At 36.5% G+C, this 19,747-nt stretch overlaps 2 protein-coding genes across 2 annotated transcripts in view; both read right to left on the minus strand.

Annotated features, from left to right (window-relative positions):
* Positions 1-56: 56 nt before the first annotated feature.
* On the minus strand, positions 57-4,260 carry LOC139146070 (mitochondrial ubiquitin ligase activator of NFKB 1-like). Its single transcript, XM_070717518.1, has 3 exons — positions 4,252-4,260; positions 3,352-3,560; positions 57-765 (listed from the first exon to the last, which is right to left on the minus strand). Exons 1-3 carry the CDS (start codon positions 4,258-4,260, stop codon positions 57-59), a joined length of 927 nt encoding a protein of 308 aa, XP_070573619.1.
* A 7,813-nt stretch (positions 4,261-12,073) lies between these two features.
* The window catches only part of LOC139145193 (N-alpha-acetyltransferase 25, NatB auxiliary subunit-like), a 33,667-nt gene continuing 25,993 nt past the window's right edge, over positions 12,074-19,747 (minus strand). The window contains exons 21-24 of the mRNA XM_070716184.1: positions 19,414-19,511; positions 18,246-18,355; positions 17,800-17,949; positions 12,074-16,911 (exon numbers count right to left, since the gene is read on the minus strand). Coding sequence (XP_070572285.1) covers positions 17,865-17,949; positions 18,246-18,355; positions 19,414-19,511 — 293 coding nt within the window. The 3' untranslated portion in view covers positions 12,074-16,911; positions 17,800-17,864. The remainder of the gene's footprint in view (positions 16,912-17,799; positions 17,950-18,245; positions 18,356-19,413; positions 19,512-19,747) is intronic.

The raw sequence follows: 19,747 nt of genomic DNA on the forward strand, positions 1-19,747 counted from the left end.
CTATTAGATTTGCTGAACTTCAATGGTTAATTGTACAAATTACCCAGATTGAAGCACTATGAATGAAACACTGGATTAGTTCCAGCAATGCTTTGCCTGCAGATTGGGCAGTTACGGGTCTCCAACCATTCCACACAGGTTTCACATAGACAGATGTGACCACAATTTAAAATGACGACCTCCCTCGGGTTGGTAAGACAGATAATACACAACTCATCACCATTCGGGTTTTCAGCTTGTTCAGCTGGCTCACTATCAGAATTTGCCCTTTGTCTGTTCCGTCTGATTTCTTCAATTTGCTGACGTCGTAGCCTCATCTCTCGATACTTCTTGTACCACTTCCAGAAACATGCCACTGCAATGACTGTCGTGGTTGTGCCAAAGAGGAACGCCAAAATCTTCAAAGTCTGTATTTTAGATTCCATTTGTTTCAGAATTTGACTTTTATTCAAAACACTCAAGATGTAAATTCCATCTCCAGTCGGTGGTCCAAGTTGAAGATCATCCTTATCCAGCGTTAGTTTCCCAATTCCAGTTAATGCTTTTCCGACTGGTAACAATTTCTCAATTGTCAGATATTCTGTTATTCTTTCTTTGGCTGACCTATTGAACGGCAACTCTAATCGTGAAAAGTTGTCATAAACAGTGTCCAACATCAGTCCTTTAGCTTTAACAGGTTCATTGACTAAAACGGAGGCATTCACTCCTTCCAGACTAAATGGAACAACCTCTGTTGTGTCTTTATTTGATCTGATAGTGTCATACCTGAAATGAAATGAAAGTAAAATTACATAAAAACGTTGATTTACAAGACATTATTGTGATTTCTGATAAATGCATTCCAAGTGACATATCACCTCATAAATAAAATTAAGTGAGTGTAACTTTTGATAACTATTTCGTAGGTTTTGTCCTGTGTATAGAGCAGATCAAAACCAAAATATCTTGAACTAATCTACCTGAATCAAAAAGCAATAGGATGAGTAGAAGACTTTTTCAACAAAAATTGCAAAACATACCCAATAAATACAATACTGCATATTTAATTGAAAGAAATCTGACTTAGGTCATGTTGAGGAACTCGTATACGAAATTTCAAAGCAACTGGATGAGAGGATTCTTTATAATAGAAGAAAACTGTTGATGGACGACCGATTGACAGCTGCATGACAGATGACCACAGACAGTAAGCCTATCTGACAAACACCTTGTTACTGATAGTGAAGCTGAAAATCTGGTAGAAATGTATTAAAAGCGACCTAACGGCCGATATAGCTCCGCTGTCTTTATGTAGAGGATAACTATTTTTGACACATGTTGATGAAGAAGGTGGAAATCTTTGATAGCTCATTTTAGTGGCCAGAAACAAGTAGCTAAAATAGCTGCAAAAATACACAATTGAAGATTTCATCATAATTTGAATATATCACATTGGATCATCCCTAAGAACATGTAAACCAAAGCTATCTGACAAGCAGTTTTTTGAGAGTGAAATTTTCTGACCAAAAATGGCAAAAATTGCCCCCAAAAATAAAAATTGCAGATTTCACGATAATTTCAATATATATCATATATTAAAATAAGCCCTTGGAACCTGTATATCAAATATCAAAGCTAGATACTTGTAATTTTTGAAAAACAAATTTTTTGACCAAAAATGGCCAAAATTTGCCCCAAAATACAAAATTACAGATTTCATCATAAATTCAAAATACCACATTTAGTTCATCTGTAGAAATCTGCATGTCGAATTTCAAAGCTATCAGACCAGTAGTTTTTAAGAAACATATTTTTTGACCAAAAATCGAAAAAATTGCCCCCAAAATACAAAATTTCAGATTTCATCATTATGTCAATAAATATCATTAAGATCATCCTTAGGAACCTGTATATTAAATTTCAAAGCTATCAGATGAGTAGTTTTGGTAAGTAGTTCTGAACAGTTCAGTTTACTATAGAACACCGGTGTACGTTGACACACAACAACGTCAATAAGTGTAACCCTGAAGAAAGTAGTCTGTGTACTGCCGAAACGTTGGTTTTAATAAAGTAATCTTCCTTGAAGACAGAAACACTGGTCGAGCACACTTGTTTTCTTCTACCATATTTTTTCTATACGTGAATATTCATTATTAGACCCTCAAGGTGATATTGGTCTTCTAGCCCTCCAAAGAACTCTGACTGATGCCAAATTGTGTGCTCATTATCTACTGTTTGATATTCATAAGGCCACTTAAAGAAAATTCTTTTTTTGCCATTCTTGGAGTTTTGATAAACCTACCAGCCAGCCAGGGAAAAAAACAAACACAGTCAAAAAACACAAATACATTAACATAAGCTCAATTTCAATTTCGTTTCTTTTAGAAAAATGATATTTTTGTGTTTGTTTTCTTAATTTTCTCTGAAAACCTATTAGCACACAGACGGCAAACAAAGAATTTTATTTTAAAGCGCCTTATGTTAGAAATCACCACAATTGATGGCACACTACTCTACAGCATACATCCAGATGTTACAGTATTCAGGCATGTTTTTATCTTGATTTGCTCCCTTCAAACATTACTTTTGGGGGGATCTCCTTCCTGCAAGAGTGTATGCAAATACCAAGCATTTTGAGTTGATTTGTGGGCCAATCATGTAAGTTTATTAGGTGCACTGTCATTGCTGACAACTGAATTAAGACATGAAGTCAGTTGCTGTCATTGTCAATAATGCATCTAACATTAACAGAGATATGTACCCTGTTTGTTGTCAAGCAAAACACAAAGTGTTTGTACATGCTTGAAGGTGTATACCATGGCACTATAGTTTATAGAGAACACAAAAAATACACAAAAAAGTTGTCTGAAAGAATTAGTTATTCAGGCTCTGATGGAAACAAATTATTTCTTTTACCATTTTAGTTGTTGCACAACAGCTGTAACGGTATATAATAAATGTAAAAGTGTGAATTGACATGCAGGTTGTTATCAGCTTTATCTTAAAACAAATTGATTACCCTGACAGAACTTTCAAATGAAACAAAAGACTAAACAATGCAATGCTTTGGGGACTGTAAGGAGACTGAGCTCAGTGATGAAGCAATTTTAAATGAAAACTTTGCAGCTTCTGCTCTGCTTGTCCAGCTTCTTTCTAGAAAGAATTCTAATTGCAAAAAAAAACAAAAACATTTTTGTGCATCAGTTTTTGAGTTGAGTTCTGCCTGGTCTGGTCAGGAAGTCCTCATGATCACTTCAAGTGATGTATATACATGATTGAATGTAATTTCTGGTAATGCAGTGAATGCAATATGCATTTTATGATCAGATTATATCAAGATAAAGTATAGATTTTAAAAATTAAAAAAATTACCATAGCCTTGTGGTTTTATTCCATTCTCTTCTGTGTTTTTTCAGTATAAGTGTGCGTATAACTCCAAGCATTCCTGCAACATATTCGCTTTTCAGTGCCTCTCCAATGGCGGCAACTTTTCCTTCAATAACCACATAAGGCAGACTCTGATCTTGTGTTTTCCGTAAGACATCTTTCAAGTCTGCATTTATGTTAAAAGTTGGGGCTTCCTGTAAATACATAAATAAAAAAAATTATATAAACTAAAAATAAAAAAATAAAATACAAATTCCATCACTATTTGAAGACAACTGAATGAGGTCATCCTTTGGAACTTAGTTGATATTGGTGCAAACAGTTTCAGAGAATTTTGAAGAAAATTAAGTAAAATTTTTTTTTTTAATTATAAATGATGTGCAAATTTTTACACTTATTTTGAATAAATAAATAAGCATCCCTTGAGAGCTAAATATCAAATTTGAAAACTGTCAGACAAGCATCATCTAAGAAAATGTTTTAACAAAAATGACAAGATCAGTGGAAGAAAATTACATTCCCTGATGAACGAATCCAAGTTTGGTCATCCTGAATAACTGACACCAAACATGAAAGTTTTCCTAACCGTGGTTTCCGAGAAGTGCAAACTTGACGGAGGTCAACCACAGCAACAACATGTCGCTATCACAGGCATTCGACTCAATGCAACTGACAGTATACACCGATGCTTACTATTTGCATCAGTGACGAATTGCTTGCATCGAGTCGAATGCCTGTGTTCTCTATCGCTGTGTGTCTGACAGGTAGATCGTCAATAGAGTGAATCAGAATAGATTGAAATTTTGCACAGCAGATCTGCTAGTACAAATGGCTGTAAATTTCACAATATTTTTGCTTCTTGGTCATATAAAGGATTCCATCTACGTAAGCCATATGGTCGACAGTAATACTACAAGCTGAAAATGAAAGTTCAGTTAAACGACTCAGATAGATGTTTCCGTCAAATCCGCCGCGATCTTGCACAAGATGAGATCTTGGCAAATGTGTCATTTTCAGCTTGAGAGTATCGCTATCGACCATATAGGTTGGCGTGGGAGGAATCGCTTATGACCAGGAAGCAAAACTTTGGTGAAATTTCAATGAAGTAAGGGAAGATTCACTGCCAGTGTGACGATTTCCGTGCTCAGCACGCAGCAGAGCCCCGGGAGCAGAGCTGTTCAAAATTTCTGTGTATTTTAATTTCCCGGTGGTGGCAGTCCCCGGGTTGGTGGGTACCATGCGCGTTACCAAATTCACGGAAAAGGGGGTGTTTTTCTTCAGTCATCTCGGAGATTCTAGGTCCGTGAAATCGAGAAAAAGGGGTACTTTTTCAGAGTAACCTCCGAGATTAGGGGTAGTCCTTTCATAATCTCCCTAGGACACTAAATCTGGTCTAGTCTCACTCACAAAGAAAATGAAAAACAGTACCGTACGTTTGTACATATACATGTACATATGACGTATACATATGATTGTGTATGAATGTGACTAAAATCAGGTGAGGACAAACATTTGTGATGTATGTACATGTATACAAAGTCAACCTCCAGGGTCAACCCTGGAAGTCAACATACTAACCTCCTAGATTTCGAAAATAAGGGTATGTTTTTTACAGCTAATTTCTCCCAGATTTGCCACAAATAGGGGGTGTTTTTCTCAGAAATATTCTAGGAAAGGGGTACTTTTCAAACTTGGGTAACAAGCATGGGTACCCACCAACCCGGGGACTGCCACCGCCGGGTTTAATTTACAGCAGGAAATATTGCAGCTAGCAATATTCATGTCACAGTTTCCTTTCAATATTGTACCTTAATCTTCTCAATGCTTTCTTGCCTTCCCCTCGTTAGAAACCACGTTAGAGCAGTGGGCGCTGTGCCACAACCGATGATTAATAAATCAGTCAACATTCTCTTGGAGTTTCACTTGATGATAAGCTTATTTTCCTTTCTTCTTGACACCGCCCGGGGTCACCAATAAGTATACCGAGAAGTACCCACAATTATTGTTGTCGAGAACACGTTTGAATTCTGTAATTGCAAGAGTTCCTTCAAGCTGCAATAGTTAATACAATATAGCTGTCCGATTCCGGTGTTTTTCCGAACGGCTTTGACTGTGGTATTTTCGCTAGGTGACTACGCTGCAAGTTCGAATCCTGTCGACTAAGAGAAATTGGCGAACAAGCCTGTTTGTCACGGTTGCTAATGTACAGTTTCGTTCTGCGGCAGTCGTCGAGGAAGATCGCTGTTCAAAGTCCACAAGGTCTTGTTTCAAGGTTAGGTTCACCCTATAAACTGTATGAGCAGGTAGTTTGTAGTCTGAGTATTTCCTTATCTTGATATATGTGTAATGTAATGGCCGAGAACGAGTGTAACGATCAACTGGGTGTCACAATGGCAGTATTGTTGGACACAAGAGGACTTCAATGAAACACGGGACCATAATGAAACCACCAAATGAGTTTCAAGTTTCATGAAATATCATGAAACCGATATGGTTAGAATCTCGGCTAGCACAGTTTCTATCAGAGAAAAATCCTCTTTTTTAATAATTCACACCAGAATTTCAATATTCGTTTGCAATAAAATTGTAATACACAATCTCAGCAACTTTATGCGACTGAGTTTTGACCAGCTTACCGCATATGTACACTTCACCATAGCTCCCCACAAGCACTTGGAGTTGACAATTAGGTATACACAGAAAGACCCTGGGACACTCACCCTGCCTCCCTAGTTAGACACAGGCTTTCTCATCTTATCTCGCGATTCGGGCTCCACTTTTTAAAGTCGGCGAAGTTCTTTCATTTTCACCACCATCTGTTGGCATTTTAGTTTTTCAGGTATTGGCCCTTGGTTGTACTTTTTTCCTTTGCGTCTGCGTTAAATTGACTAAATTCTTCTAGGAAGTCTAAAGTGGATTCCAACTGCGCTTGTGATCTACTTTGAAATTCCTTTTCCAGTCCGTATCTTGGTTTCACGACCTAAGCCTGTTCAGCTGGACTATTTAAGTAAGAAATCTCTTCCTGCTGTAGCCCTGGGGCATTTAGTCTTCAGGAACTTCAAATGGTTTGTTAAAATCTTCTTCCGCCAGTTTTTTTTGTCTTAAGTGCGTCCACTTTTCGTTGACGTAAAACTTTCTACAGCACTTAAGCTGTTACCAGGATTCTCCACCACGTGGTGCCGCTTCATCTTCACTGCTCGTGCCTACATCTGGGAATTGTCGAGAGAGGGTTTTAGACCAATGCAGGACAATTAACTCGCACTTTTTCTATCCCGCCCAGAACCAACTCACTCGCCCGGGTCCAACTCGGCAAATGCCAACTCGCCCTACAGTTGTTAGAGATGTACATGTAGTAATACTACATCTGGTGTTATACATTCCACCTACCTTGGGTTGTAAAGTTTTGTAGAGTATGTATTGATATACGTCTGTCAAAAATTGGCTATCGACACGCAGAACGCCTGAGCAATAGCATTGCATTAGGGACGGACCATTAGATCTTGGGAGGTTGGGTGGTCACAATCAGATAGTGAATATTTTTTTACAATTGTAAATTTTTGAATTCATTTCCAAGTGAGTCATGATATGCTAATTTTTTTCTTTGTAAAGTGTCAGATTTATAATTTTTTGCGTTTTGATTTTATTTTTTTAATTGCTAACTGGTCTGAAGATTTTTTCCTCACTTCTTGCTTTGAAATTTTTTTCCTGTTTATGACCACCCCTCCCAAGATCTAATGGTCCGTCCCTCAGCAATGGTCCTGCACATGTTCCGTCGTGAATATCGCGTCTGACGGACCACAGTGAAACTGTGGTCGGACGTTATTATTATGGAGTCGATGATTTGACGGGACGAGGTACTCAATAAAATTACAAACTGGTTTCGGTCGATTTTGTATCAGGCGAGTTGGTATCGAACCGTCCAACGAGTTGGTATCCGGAGAATTGGAATCGGGCGAGTTGGTTTCGGACGAGTTGATTCTGGACAGGTCTGAAAAAGGTGCGACTTAACCGCATGGTCTGAGAAGGCAATCTTTCATTCATCCGACTTTTTTTGGTTCCTTTGTTGCAGCGACTGGACTCCAAACCGACTGGACCCCAGTCTACTAGACCATCGTCATCAAGTTGAACTTAAACCCTGAATAACTCCGGGGAATAACTCTAAGTTCTAAACAACCTATTCAAATCATTTGTGATTAATACCCACTTGTGTTGAGAGTTATCTCTTTTCTTCTTATATGTACGGACCCACATTCTTACTTCCGCTAGATTGCTGAATCCGAACCTATAGGCCTATAAGGACTGGTCAGTTTCTTCGCCTGGGGGGGGGGGGGGGGGGTGGATTATTTTTTGCCGACGTCAAAAAGTGGCTGACCCCCCCCCCCCATTCCCAATTTTGAAAACAGGGTGACCCCCCTATTCCCAATTTCGAAAACAGGGTGACCCCCCCCCCGCGCGCGCGACATAAGTAAAGCAAAAGGTGGACATAAATTATATATATATATATATATATATATATATATATATATATATATATATATATATATATATATATATTATATTTTACATTTTATATATATTTATATTTTAAATAGTCATTCTATGTTTTAATGAAATTGTTGACAAGTCAGTTGTAAGATAGGAATTTCAAAGTGTCAATCTTAAAGTTTGAATACAGTACATTTTGAATGAGCTGTGAATGTATTTCACACTTTCTATGCTTAACCAGATGTCCTGAACTGTTGTACAGAAATGGATGTCAATCATTAATATCAAAGAGGGAAAAAGCAGTGAATCAAAAACTTTGATGGGTGTTAAGACTTGCCAACTCCTGAGGAGCCATAGAGAGCTTTTTTAGCCAAATCTGATGTGTACAGTGTCTGAGAGGACCTTTCTTGTAACATTGAAACCATAAAAGCACAGCTAATAATGACAAAAACTGCCTTTTTTAACTGTTATTTTGTTCATAAAAAAGCATCTTTCTACAGAAAACCTGAGACACAAGGAAAATAATTCCATCAATGAGAAGGAAAGATATCTTGTCATTTTTCTATCTCTAAAATAAGTCATTGTATCAAATATATATTGTGAAATATTTGTGCATGTTGCTTTCTCATACTGAATTCTCATAGAGCGAACAGAAAAGTATCAAGAATTTGTCATCCTTTTCGTATGAAATGCAGATTCATAATGGTACACTTTCACTTAGCAAACATCAAGATATCTGTGACATAAATCTCTGATTTATTAAAGTATGGCGCCCGAAGGGCGCGCCGAAAAATATGAAACATCCTGATATCTCTGATATATATGCCTTGTATATTAAAGTCATGCACCTGAAGGGCATGCTGAAAAAGTCTGATATATTAAAGTAATGAGCTTGAAGAGCACGCTGAAAAATATTGAACATACAGATATCTCTGATATATGTATGTTTGATATGTTAAGTTGGGCGTGCTGAAAATATTATTAAAGTTACGCGCCCGAAGGGCGCGCCGAAAAATACAACTGAATGATGCATTTTAGGCAATGATGAGCCTGTGTCAAAATTCAAAAACACAATGACCCCCCCTCTTGGGCATTTCAAAAACATGGTGACCCCCCCCATCACCAAAGTCAAAAACAAGGTGACCCCCCCCCATGAATCCACCCCCCCCCCCCCCAGGCTGAAGAAACTGACCAGTCCCTAACTATCACGCTAGTTCGGGCACAAAGCGCATTCTATCCTTATTTTAGAACTTACACAAGTTTTACCGATTTTTCATGTTTACATGTATGTAAGTCTGTTCGCCTGTGCGATGGAAGTCAAGAGTTCTAAAGGGTCTGGAGGGTTGGTTTTTGGTTCGAGTTCATCACGTCCCAGAATGTCACAGCAAGTAGTGGATCATAACCTTCAAAGTAAACTTTTCGAAAGAAATTGATCAGGGCCAGGGTGCTTTGGCAAAAATATTTTAGGGCCAAGTTGACTTGGGTGAGCGGTCCAGTTGACACTGGTACGGGTACGTCCATTTGACAGGGTTCAAGTTGACCGTCTACCTTCGAGAGTTACTAACAGCATGCGACTACACACGCCGTAAAGTTGACGTTGATGACATTTATTGAAACAGTTGATCTTGACCGGACAAAAATCTGCAAAAATCTACCTGTACACCTTAGACTCTGACTTTATAAACTCAGTTATTGAATATGCGAAACACTTTACATGAAGTAAACTTACATCGGCTAAAATTTAGAAATGCACTTGTTTGGATGTAAGATATATAAATTCAAAATACTCGCGATTGTTTGAAAGCTCTAAACATTTACACAAATTATTTTGATATCACGGGATATAAACAGACGCTTATTAGTATTATGAATATGAAAAAGATGCCGACATCTAAACAAATAGCACTTTTATTTTTATCAAAATGTAATATTCCTTACATAAAGTACAAGATGTGCTGAGTCAACAGTAAATTATAGATGTATAAGCTATTTTCAGTTAAATTGGAGTACCAGTATCATTGCCAAGGTTTACTGTTTTAATGGAATGTCTTATTCAAGTATCGGATCATTCTCAATGTCAGTAAACATCTTTTGTTCGTAGTTACTGAAATAAGTAAAGTTGTTGGTTGTATAGAACACCCGGTAGTTGCACTGTATGTTTATCAAGACATCGGTGGCGATGTCTGAATTAAACAATGGAAAAACGGACTTTGAAGTTTAATAGACTACAAAATGTTTTTTCCCATGCACAGTTGAAAGTTCGTTATCAATTTTCAATTGTAAGACACACCACGGTCCCTCGAGGACCGTGGACACACACATATACATGTAGTTCATGAAAAATTTGTTATAATTACAAAGGTAACAACTGCACTGTTTTAAGAGAGAATCAGGTTAGTTGATTCACGCAAGTTTTGAATTGAAAGGAGGTTTTCTTTAAAAAAGCCAATCCCTTCAACGTCTGCACACTTTTCTTCTGGAAACTGACTGGTCTTTATAATTTCTTCTGTGCTGCTACCAAACAAGACGATATCGTTTTTCTGTTTTCCCGAATATTAGATGAGCTCTTGTTTGTTTTCTTTGTTTTCGTACTTTCATCCTTGCGAATTCTTAGCGTCGTATTAGCAGCAATTATGAGGTGCGAAAAATAGTTGACAAGACCCATCTGTTGACTATACAATAGATTTTTATTCTTCCTAACGTTTTGGACGTACACAGACGGACCTTCATCAGAGCCTATACGAGCACAATGGAAAAAAACCCGCAAATTATGGCGATTTATGACAAATAATGCTGGAAGGGGACTGCTTCGCCTGGCTTTATATTGTAACGCCCGCCTTCATGATTAACCCGTTGAATGCTGTAAATTTTCCTTCTAAAACTGTACTGCAAAAATGTGCAAATATTTATGAAATTTTTGTAATTATTATGATATTTTTCGACCAAATGGACATAACCCTTTCTTGTGACAGTTTTTGATCAAAATATTGGGAAAACCTGGGAAAAATTGTCTTGATCTAAAAAATATTATCTGTAGGCCTATTGTATTTTTAAAGGCGACACATATTGAATTCGGCAAGTAAAGGGTATATTTCGGCTGTTTGGATCGCATTTACAGTTTATGCACCGAAAGCAAGCGTGATGCCTTTGATTTATCATTAGTAAAATTTTGATGAGAACCATGGAGAATGGATGCTGTGATCCAATCAGGCGTTGTGGAAAACTGCATGAGGTGACAAAAAGTTTCCTTTGTTAAAACAATAAGATTTTGTAGATATCTATCTTAAGAAAGGTTTATAATTGGTAGAGAAAACAGAGAGAAGGGGAATGTCAATTCTTAAGCTACGAAAGTGTAATGTCTTGTAAATAAAGATCTACAGTGTTCCTTACAATAGACAATCTAGTGTATTAGCTTCAGTTATTTGAAAAAAGCGGTACGAGAGTTGTACTATTATTTTGACACTTGGGATTTGTCGAAGATGAAAAACAAAACAAACTTTATCAAATTAAATTCCTAAAATGTGACATGTTTACTATGGTTACTAAAATGCTGAGAATTTTTTCACTGGTTAAAGACAATGAAAAACTTTTGGCAACTAACTCTTTTCCATGAGGATTTTGTTGACTAAAAAATAAACAATAAAATTTAAACATGGGCATTAATGAAGTATTCAGAGTTTCATCTTGTACTTTGATACATAACATCTTCCTTTGAGAGAAAGAGGCACTACTGTGGTTTCGATTTATTATTGCACTCTGTACCTGTAAGTTAGATGTACATGGTACAAACATCAATTTTATCTTTTATTGTACTACTCACCAATAGGAAAGGTGCAATATGCCACTATTGATTTTTTACATTGTGGTGCTGTATAGTTACCGATAACATAGTCCCAGGTATAGTGTACCGCTATCGAATTTATAAATTGATATACCTGGTACATGCAAGGTAACCATATAGGGCTGATTGGAAGATTGGAGGAAACAAGAGTTGTAACAGATATTATATTGCCAACTTTGACCAAGAATTTTGTTAATTTTGCCAAAAGTAAACATCTTTTTAGATACCCTGGTACCAGCCCTCTATAAAACTGCCTATTCCAACAACTTCATTGGTGAAGTAGAATAAGCTAGGGGTCCAAAGGCTCCTCATTGACCTCAATGCTCCTCAACTATCTTGTACCTTTTTCCCATGCTTCATTCTGACACGACACGACAACAATTTAGATTACAAAATGGGATTTATTGATTCATTTGCACTGTTATTATGATACAAAATGGTGAAACTTGTGAAAAACCCTTACAAAATAATGAACACTGACACTTGCTCTGAGCTGAACGCTTTGCAGGATTGTACCAGATAGTGGTGCATGTAAGGAAGAAAGGAGATACAAAGTCTGAATGTCTTTCAAAGAACAGACCAGCCATGCATCAAATCATATCCATCGGCTTGACTAGATTTTCCAACATTTGTTGGCTATAGGCGTCAAAAAATGAACACACAAGTTAGTGTTGATAGAAGTACTAAAACAAAATCTTTGACCCCTGTTACCCTTGATGTACGTACTGGACCAACCATGCTGGCTACAAAAGAGTTGGACCAAACCATGGTACATGCAGGGGTTACAGCCACAAAGAGGTACAAAAGTCTGTCATTACAAAGAAGTCCTATGACCATGGCCTATTGGATTAATGCACACTGCAGTACATAGCATTTCTAAGTTGCAAAAGAAAAGCAATTTGGCTACAGAAATGTCAGTAACTATGACACTTGTAATTATCACACAAATATAAATTAGACATTTTCTTGAAAAGTTCACAAACCTGCACTTATGCTACTCAAACTGATTTTATTTCTGCTACAAAATTCTTACATCTCAAAATTGATACTTTAATTGCAAATGACTCTGAATTTCATTAAATTAATATTTGACATAAATGACAATGGCATTGACTTGAAAATGGCAGCAACAGGAAAACTCTGATTGAAATAAAATGCACAAACTGAGCCGGTCTCTTTATAGTATATTTCAATTATTAGAGTGTCTTCCAACTTTAGCTTGGGGTATTAACCTGCTCACCCCGATTCCCTGTAAACAAGTCCACAATCACCATTGATAACAATGGGTTTGGGCCAAACCATGGTGGTGAAAGGGTTAAAAGCAACAGATGTAGAAGCAATTTCAGCAATACTACACAATCTAGGCACTCTTTGAACTAATCTTAAATTATGAAAATGGACTTTTTGGGATTGGCCTACAGACTTCTGAAATGGTAATATGTTTGCTGGTGCCTGCCCAAAGTTTCTCAAAAAATGATGAAAACTGAACAATTTTAAACACGTTTTCTCGCTTTGGATGGAAAATGCAATTGTTTAGAAACTACTCTGCTGGGAATAATTTTGATTTTCCAAGAATGTGTATCCTTTTCCATTATTAATCTGAGAATCTGACCTTTGGTCAAGTACTTGCCAACATATCATGGCCTCAACTGAAACAATGTTAAGATTCATAGTACTACTGAAAATAATTTGACTTAATCTGAAACTTTTGATTATTTCCCAGATGATTATGGTATATAATTTCCACCATCAGCATGGTCACAAAGTCACACAGCAGTAGCAAAAAATCAGTTAATACCAACTGAGTGCTAAGAATGGATACATTGTCAGAGTGTTGGAAAGAAATTAAAATATATTACATGCACAGATGAAATTCCTAAGGAATCAAAAAGTTTCCATTAAATAACTTTATGTCACCACATAATATACAGCCATTTTTGAGATTGGAAGCAGAGTTGTTGAAAAGACTGTTGATATCATAGAAAATTATAGAAGGCAAGCTGCATTAGCAGAATATTTCACAAATGTTCCCTGATCGACCACTTTCCCTGATGCGCATAAACAGTGTAGGTTTGAAATGAATTAACAAAGACTGCAATACTTGGTTTTCATATTTTTCATGGCATTTTAAATCCACAGGAAATGTTAAATTTGACCCTTTTCACCCCTGCTTGTCAGTAAATGGGATAACCCATAACATTGGTAAAAATAACAGTAAATCAACAATAAGGGTGACGATGTTAAAAATCATCAAAGAAAATATTCATATTTCTCCAGATGAAGTTACTTTTTAAACTGTCACTGCTATTTTCCAGCCACAACACATGGAAGATCACTGAAAAGACACCAAAATAAATTTTTTAAACATTCCAGATCTAAAAAAATATAGGCAAAATCATATAAGTAATTGTAAAGAAAACAGTTCAACTGTCAGGCAACATATCAAGAAAATTAGCACTTATTTACAAAGAATCAACCTCTTATTAAATTCAAGAAGTACTTTGTTTTTGCTGTTCTCAAAATTGTCATTGAGAAAATATAAGATTAAACAGACTTAGAAAGTAAACAAATCGAAATAAAGAACAATGACAATGTTTACATGTCAGCCACTGCAATATACCATGTAATAAATTAAATCCATGAGCACATTATGGTTAACTATTTCATTTGGAATAAGTCTCTCAGCTTGAACTCTAAACGCTTAAAGGCCAGGGACTTGATCCCGGGAGATCATTTGTTCTAGTCTATAAGAGGATTATGAAGGTGTCATAGCCTTTTGTTTTCCATTGAAATTGTAACCTAGTAAGTAAACTTTTTGGCAAGACAATCTGATGCCAACACAGGCCTTAAAGGTATTTTAATGTCTGCACACTACATATTGCAAATCACCATTATCCTAGGGGATATGTTTGTATCCTGTGGTGTACAAGGCACCCTAGGACAGCAGAGTACCACCACAGATAGGATTGGACCCATTGCTTTCCCATTGAAGCAGTTTGTTCTGTTCTGGGTGATTTCACACATTCTACCATCTAACTCCATGAAAAGTGTGAAAAGTCACATTTTGTCCAGTCAGTCACCAGACAACATCAATTTCATCACAGTCAGATGGTTTTTCAGATCCAACAGTAATTAGTGTTCAGGCTGTTACATGTAAAAAGACTGTCAGATTTCAAGTGATGTTTACAAATAAGGAAAACAGACAAAAAGTACATTTTATGTAATTGCAGCTGCAGTATTCATATGTAAAGAATTACTGTAATTAAAGAAAAATGTACTGCTCCCTCCAAAGGGAAATGAACTTTTGGGGGCTTTTTTGAATTCTTACTACAACAACAGTCCCCGCGCTAGAACTGAAGACCACATATATGTCACTCACACAAACCTTCAAAACCCGGATGGTTCTCGTTGACACCCCCGCAAAAGGCAGTACAAGAAGATTTACCCTACAAAGGGATTTTTCATTAGGTGTAGTTCTAAGGACACTGGTGAGCATAATGATCATGATTTCAAAGCAAGAGAGCAGGCATGTATATTCAGTCTTCGTTGAATCCTGTTGCAGAATTTTCATACTCTGTTCTGACAATATTTTTCCTTTGCACTTCAGACACAACTGACAATAATTTGAAAACTCTGACATTTTGGAAACTGAAAATAAATATTGGAAGAAAATAAGAAAAGAGAAGCAGAGCTGATACTACAGTATAAATGCGCATTTTACAAAAGATGTATTATAACAGAGCAAACTTTGACTTGAACAATATCTTTTGATAAAAGATTCAAACCTTTCATTTCATATTTCTAACAACACTAATACTCTACACAAGATACTTTTAGTGTCAAAGGTCATGGGTCAAACTGTCATGTGATAAGTGATATGAGATGCAAACATTTCATATTTCCCAGCACACAAATGCTCTACCCAAGATACTTATAATATCAAAGGTCAAGGGTCAAACTGCCAATGTGATGAGTACCACCAGATCTTTGGAGATTTTTGAGTGTTTGCATAATGCCTGCTGTGCTTTGTATTGATAAATTTTCCTCTTGTTCAGTCTACTGCTGTCAGAAATATCCACTGTTAAATATAGGAGGACAGGATACTTGGAAATTCCATGGTGAGTCATGTTATGGTGACACATACCTTGAAATATTAAACTTCCCCAAAACTTTCTCCCGGCACACTTGAAACCATTCTTCTGTATCTTGCAAAGTTTGGGATGACAGAAACAAACTACTTTATACACGTATTAAAAAAACACTGATATTTGAAATTCAAAATGGCCACCACACCTTGTCACTTGTGTTCATGCTGTGGGGAAAAATCTTATTTTCATTTTTTCACAAGAACAGAAAGTGAAAACTAGATTTAATTCACAAGCTTCAGAATGAATCAATACAAGTGGTACACCAGGAGAATATTATAAGAATTTGAGAGTCAGAAAGATGCTTCCTTAAAGCATGTTGAAGGGTTGCAGGAATTCACGATTGATGCCCATTGTTGAAGTCTGCATAACGCACTTCAAGGAAATACGTGATGGACAAAGCCCTAGAAATATGACAGAAACACACCAACAAATGTGGAACAGTGTTTCAAGGAAATGTTGGAAAGATGCAAAATATACATCCGGGTGACGCACAGCTCGGTATTTTCTGTGGATGCTTGACTCCTACAGGGTTTTTGGAGCAGAGTTTGGCTGTTTAACAGCTCTCATGGGAATGTATATTGCATTGGTTGATGTGATGGACAGAAACTGCAGCCTACACTGTTACAAAATAATGCATGCGTCTCAGGTACTGCTATCAAAATTATAAAAACAAAACCGTATTCTTTACCCTAAAAATGTCTTTGACACCTTTCTAACATGACAAAGTTAAATTCAGACCTTTGTATAAATATATACCTATCAAATCAAAACAGCTGTTGTAAAAGACAGAATACAGGGAGCACACTATGTCTGGAGTACAAAAGTTTCATTGGCCAACTTAGGGTAGATTTTGAACTTGCCATTCATTTCATTGTGGTTGTCATGGCAGCAGAGTTGTGACATTCCAGTGAAAAGACAGTGTCTTTAAAGCCACAACTAAAGGTCAGCCTATAATTTCAAGGTGTTTAGATAGTCCATTTTGTGTTTAAGTAAGTCTGAGAGTTCCTTTGAAGACTGTTTGTAACTCTGTTCAATCTTCTGCCACATCTTAGACTCTTGTTCCTTGTCAATCTGTAATGATAACAAATAAAACACTGTGTACAAAGATCTAGAACCAAAATTTTACCTGAAATCTTTCATGCTGTCACGTTTCAAATAAACTGCACTATATATTGTTCAATTGTGATTAAGAAATATTATTGACACAAACAAACTGCGGCAAGATTTTTCTCAATGAACAGACGAAAATTGCCAATGCAGTGTCTTGGAAGCTGTTATCAAATTGGCTGGCGAAATCTTGCCTTTATAACTGAATAATACAGACTCCCTAAGTTACTGTGAATAGTGAAAATCGACTGATCAGATCAGCAGAAATATCTACCCAAGGATAAGGGAGCCTTCTGAACTAATTTGACATGTCACTGACTAGGAAAGCACTCTCTTTGAGCAAAGAAAGCTTTACTAGTCATATAATATAGGTATACCACGCACTCCAGAAGGAAATTCAAAATGTATGCCAAAAGTTCAGATTTCTAGAAAGGATAGGGACATTACTTGAATGAAAAAGAGCTGTGTCAGGCAACAAGTTATCAACTTTTTAAATTTACAAGCAATTAATTATGTTGACTTGTTTTTTTTGGATGGTTCCATCAGAAACCAAAGCAATGAGAAATAATTGTATTTAATATGCATTTACATAGCAAGTCTATGGTATGGGTGACCTCTCTGCATTATCTTTCTGCCATGCAAACTTCCATTTAAGTTACAACGACAAAGCTTCTATCTAGTCATACTGTCTTTAATGTTGTAGTTGGATTGATATCATATAGCATAAACCAAGGATGAAAGAACTTAACCAACTTTTCAAAATGGCAGTCACAGAATTTGATCAATATCACACTGATCAATGATCTGTTTTCTAAATCAGACTTTTGTTTTTCTATAACTTGACTTGCTTACCTCACCAAATTTTTCAACGTCAAGAAGACTAAGTTTACTCAGCTCCAAGGAGACAAATACTGGATCTATTTCCAAGACACGTACATGGAGATTGTCGGCAAACTTCTGTAAATCTTCAAGGAAAGACTTGAACTTTGGAAATATTGCTGGCTGGAAGGAAGCAAGGAAGGTAGTGTTGTTAAAGTCTAATGAAATCCTGAGGATTCAGTTTGTGAATTCAGAAAAAATACTGTTAAATTGAGTTGATATAGGGAATCTGTAGTGTATTCAGCAGTAAATAGAGAAAGAATTTCACTCTGACGCCATGTCAACTACGTATAACATGGCTATTGTTAAGAGGAAGCTATGTATCATGTAATGGAACAAAGCAGATAAAAAAATTTGATTCTCTTATGTCATAAGAAAAGAAATGGATGACATGATAAACAAACAAAATGGCTGCCTACCATTGGTTGACCTCCTCCTTCTTCTTTCTGTTTCTCTTCGCAATGTTGGCTTTGATAGGTTTGAGGAGTTTATAGCACACACCGCATATTAGACTCAGGTAACTAACACTCTGTGAAAGTCCATGAAAAGAATAATCAGAGATTAAAAGGTACTGATACCTCTGTATGTTGAGAAGCATCACAACAAAGGTTTCCCTAAGGTGCCATAGGATGGCATTAGAAAAGTTATACTTCACACTTCAATAATTTCAAAATATCATCATGCCTTGAAGCTTGAAGAATGCAACTTAAAAGCACTCTGAAATAAGTTAAACAGATCTCCTGCTATTTCTCCATGGCAAGCTTTCATAGGCTTCTAGGTTCCACACAAGCTGGCATATAGCTTCGGAGACTAAGATTCAGAATTTGAAAAAAAAAAATTTCAAAGGGTCCATACAACACTTTGCTTCTGTTCCACTGGAATTATTTCTTGCATGAGCAAAATGAAAGGTTTGAAATGAAATGCATTTGGTAAATTTCAAGTCAACACAAAATAGAACATTTGATAACAGCAAGCCTGGCAAAAGATATGCACAGACTGTGTGACGGCAGCTTTGTCACAAGCTTGAATAACAATGTCTCCTTTTCACACTTGTGTCAGTTAAATTTGACTACACCATTTGAGGTAGAACGCACCATGGAGACAAAAATTTGGGTCTCAAACTTTTACAATTCTTTTCCAATATAGCACTTGTAGGGGTTCATTCTAAAGCTCTTGGTGTAAGAAAACTTTTCACTGGCTTACTTTTTCGAAATTCAAAAATTTTATTTTTCTCTATAGAGTTTGCACAGGGATGGCGGCCATTTTGAATTTGAAATATCAGTAAATCATTAATTATTTGTTTCCCTCGTACCAAAATTTGCACAGTGACCCCAAAATTTTATTCTTGGTTTTGAAAGAGAATAATTGAAAGATTCCTTGAGGAAAGTTTGAGCAAAAGTTTGTCTTTCACTTTCGAGGCGCGAATTACCTTAATGAGTGGAACGATTTTAATTTAAAGTATGGCTACAACAGCCTGACTGTCAGTGTATAAAATTATTGTAAATGAAAATATGAGTTGGCACAGACACTGTCCAGTCATATACTGAGGAAGAAACTGTTGTAAAATAATTCATGATGGCTTCCTACCTCTGTGAGAAGGACTAAAGATGGCAATATGTGGCTGTTAAATTTCTTCTTTCCATCACATTCTGTTATCAGAATTTCTGAGTTCTGTGACAGAGTACCTGCAGAGATATAAACCATGAACATTAACATCACAATGGTCCTTAGCAAGATAAAGAGTAAAATATGATTGGTAATGTAATATCAATTTGAAGTGATTGTACACTTTTCAGAGTCAAAGATGGTATAGTTTGGATCAAATAATTTTTAATTGACTTTTGTTTGATGACCTTTGTCATAGGTTTGCAATGGTCTTGCCGATGGACTGTATGAAATGAACATGTACGCTTGTACCTGC

Source organism: Ptychodera flava, chromosome 12 (assembly GCF_041260155.1).
Source record: "Ptychodera flava strain L36383 chromosome 12, AS_Pfla_20210202, whole genome shotgun sequence".
Taxonomy (NCBI): Eukaryota; Metazoa; Hemichordata; class Enteropneusta; family Ptychoderidae; genus Ptychodera; species Ptychodera flava.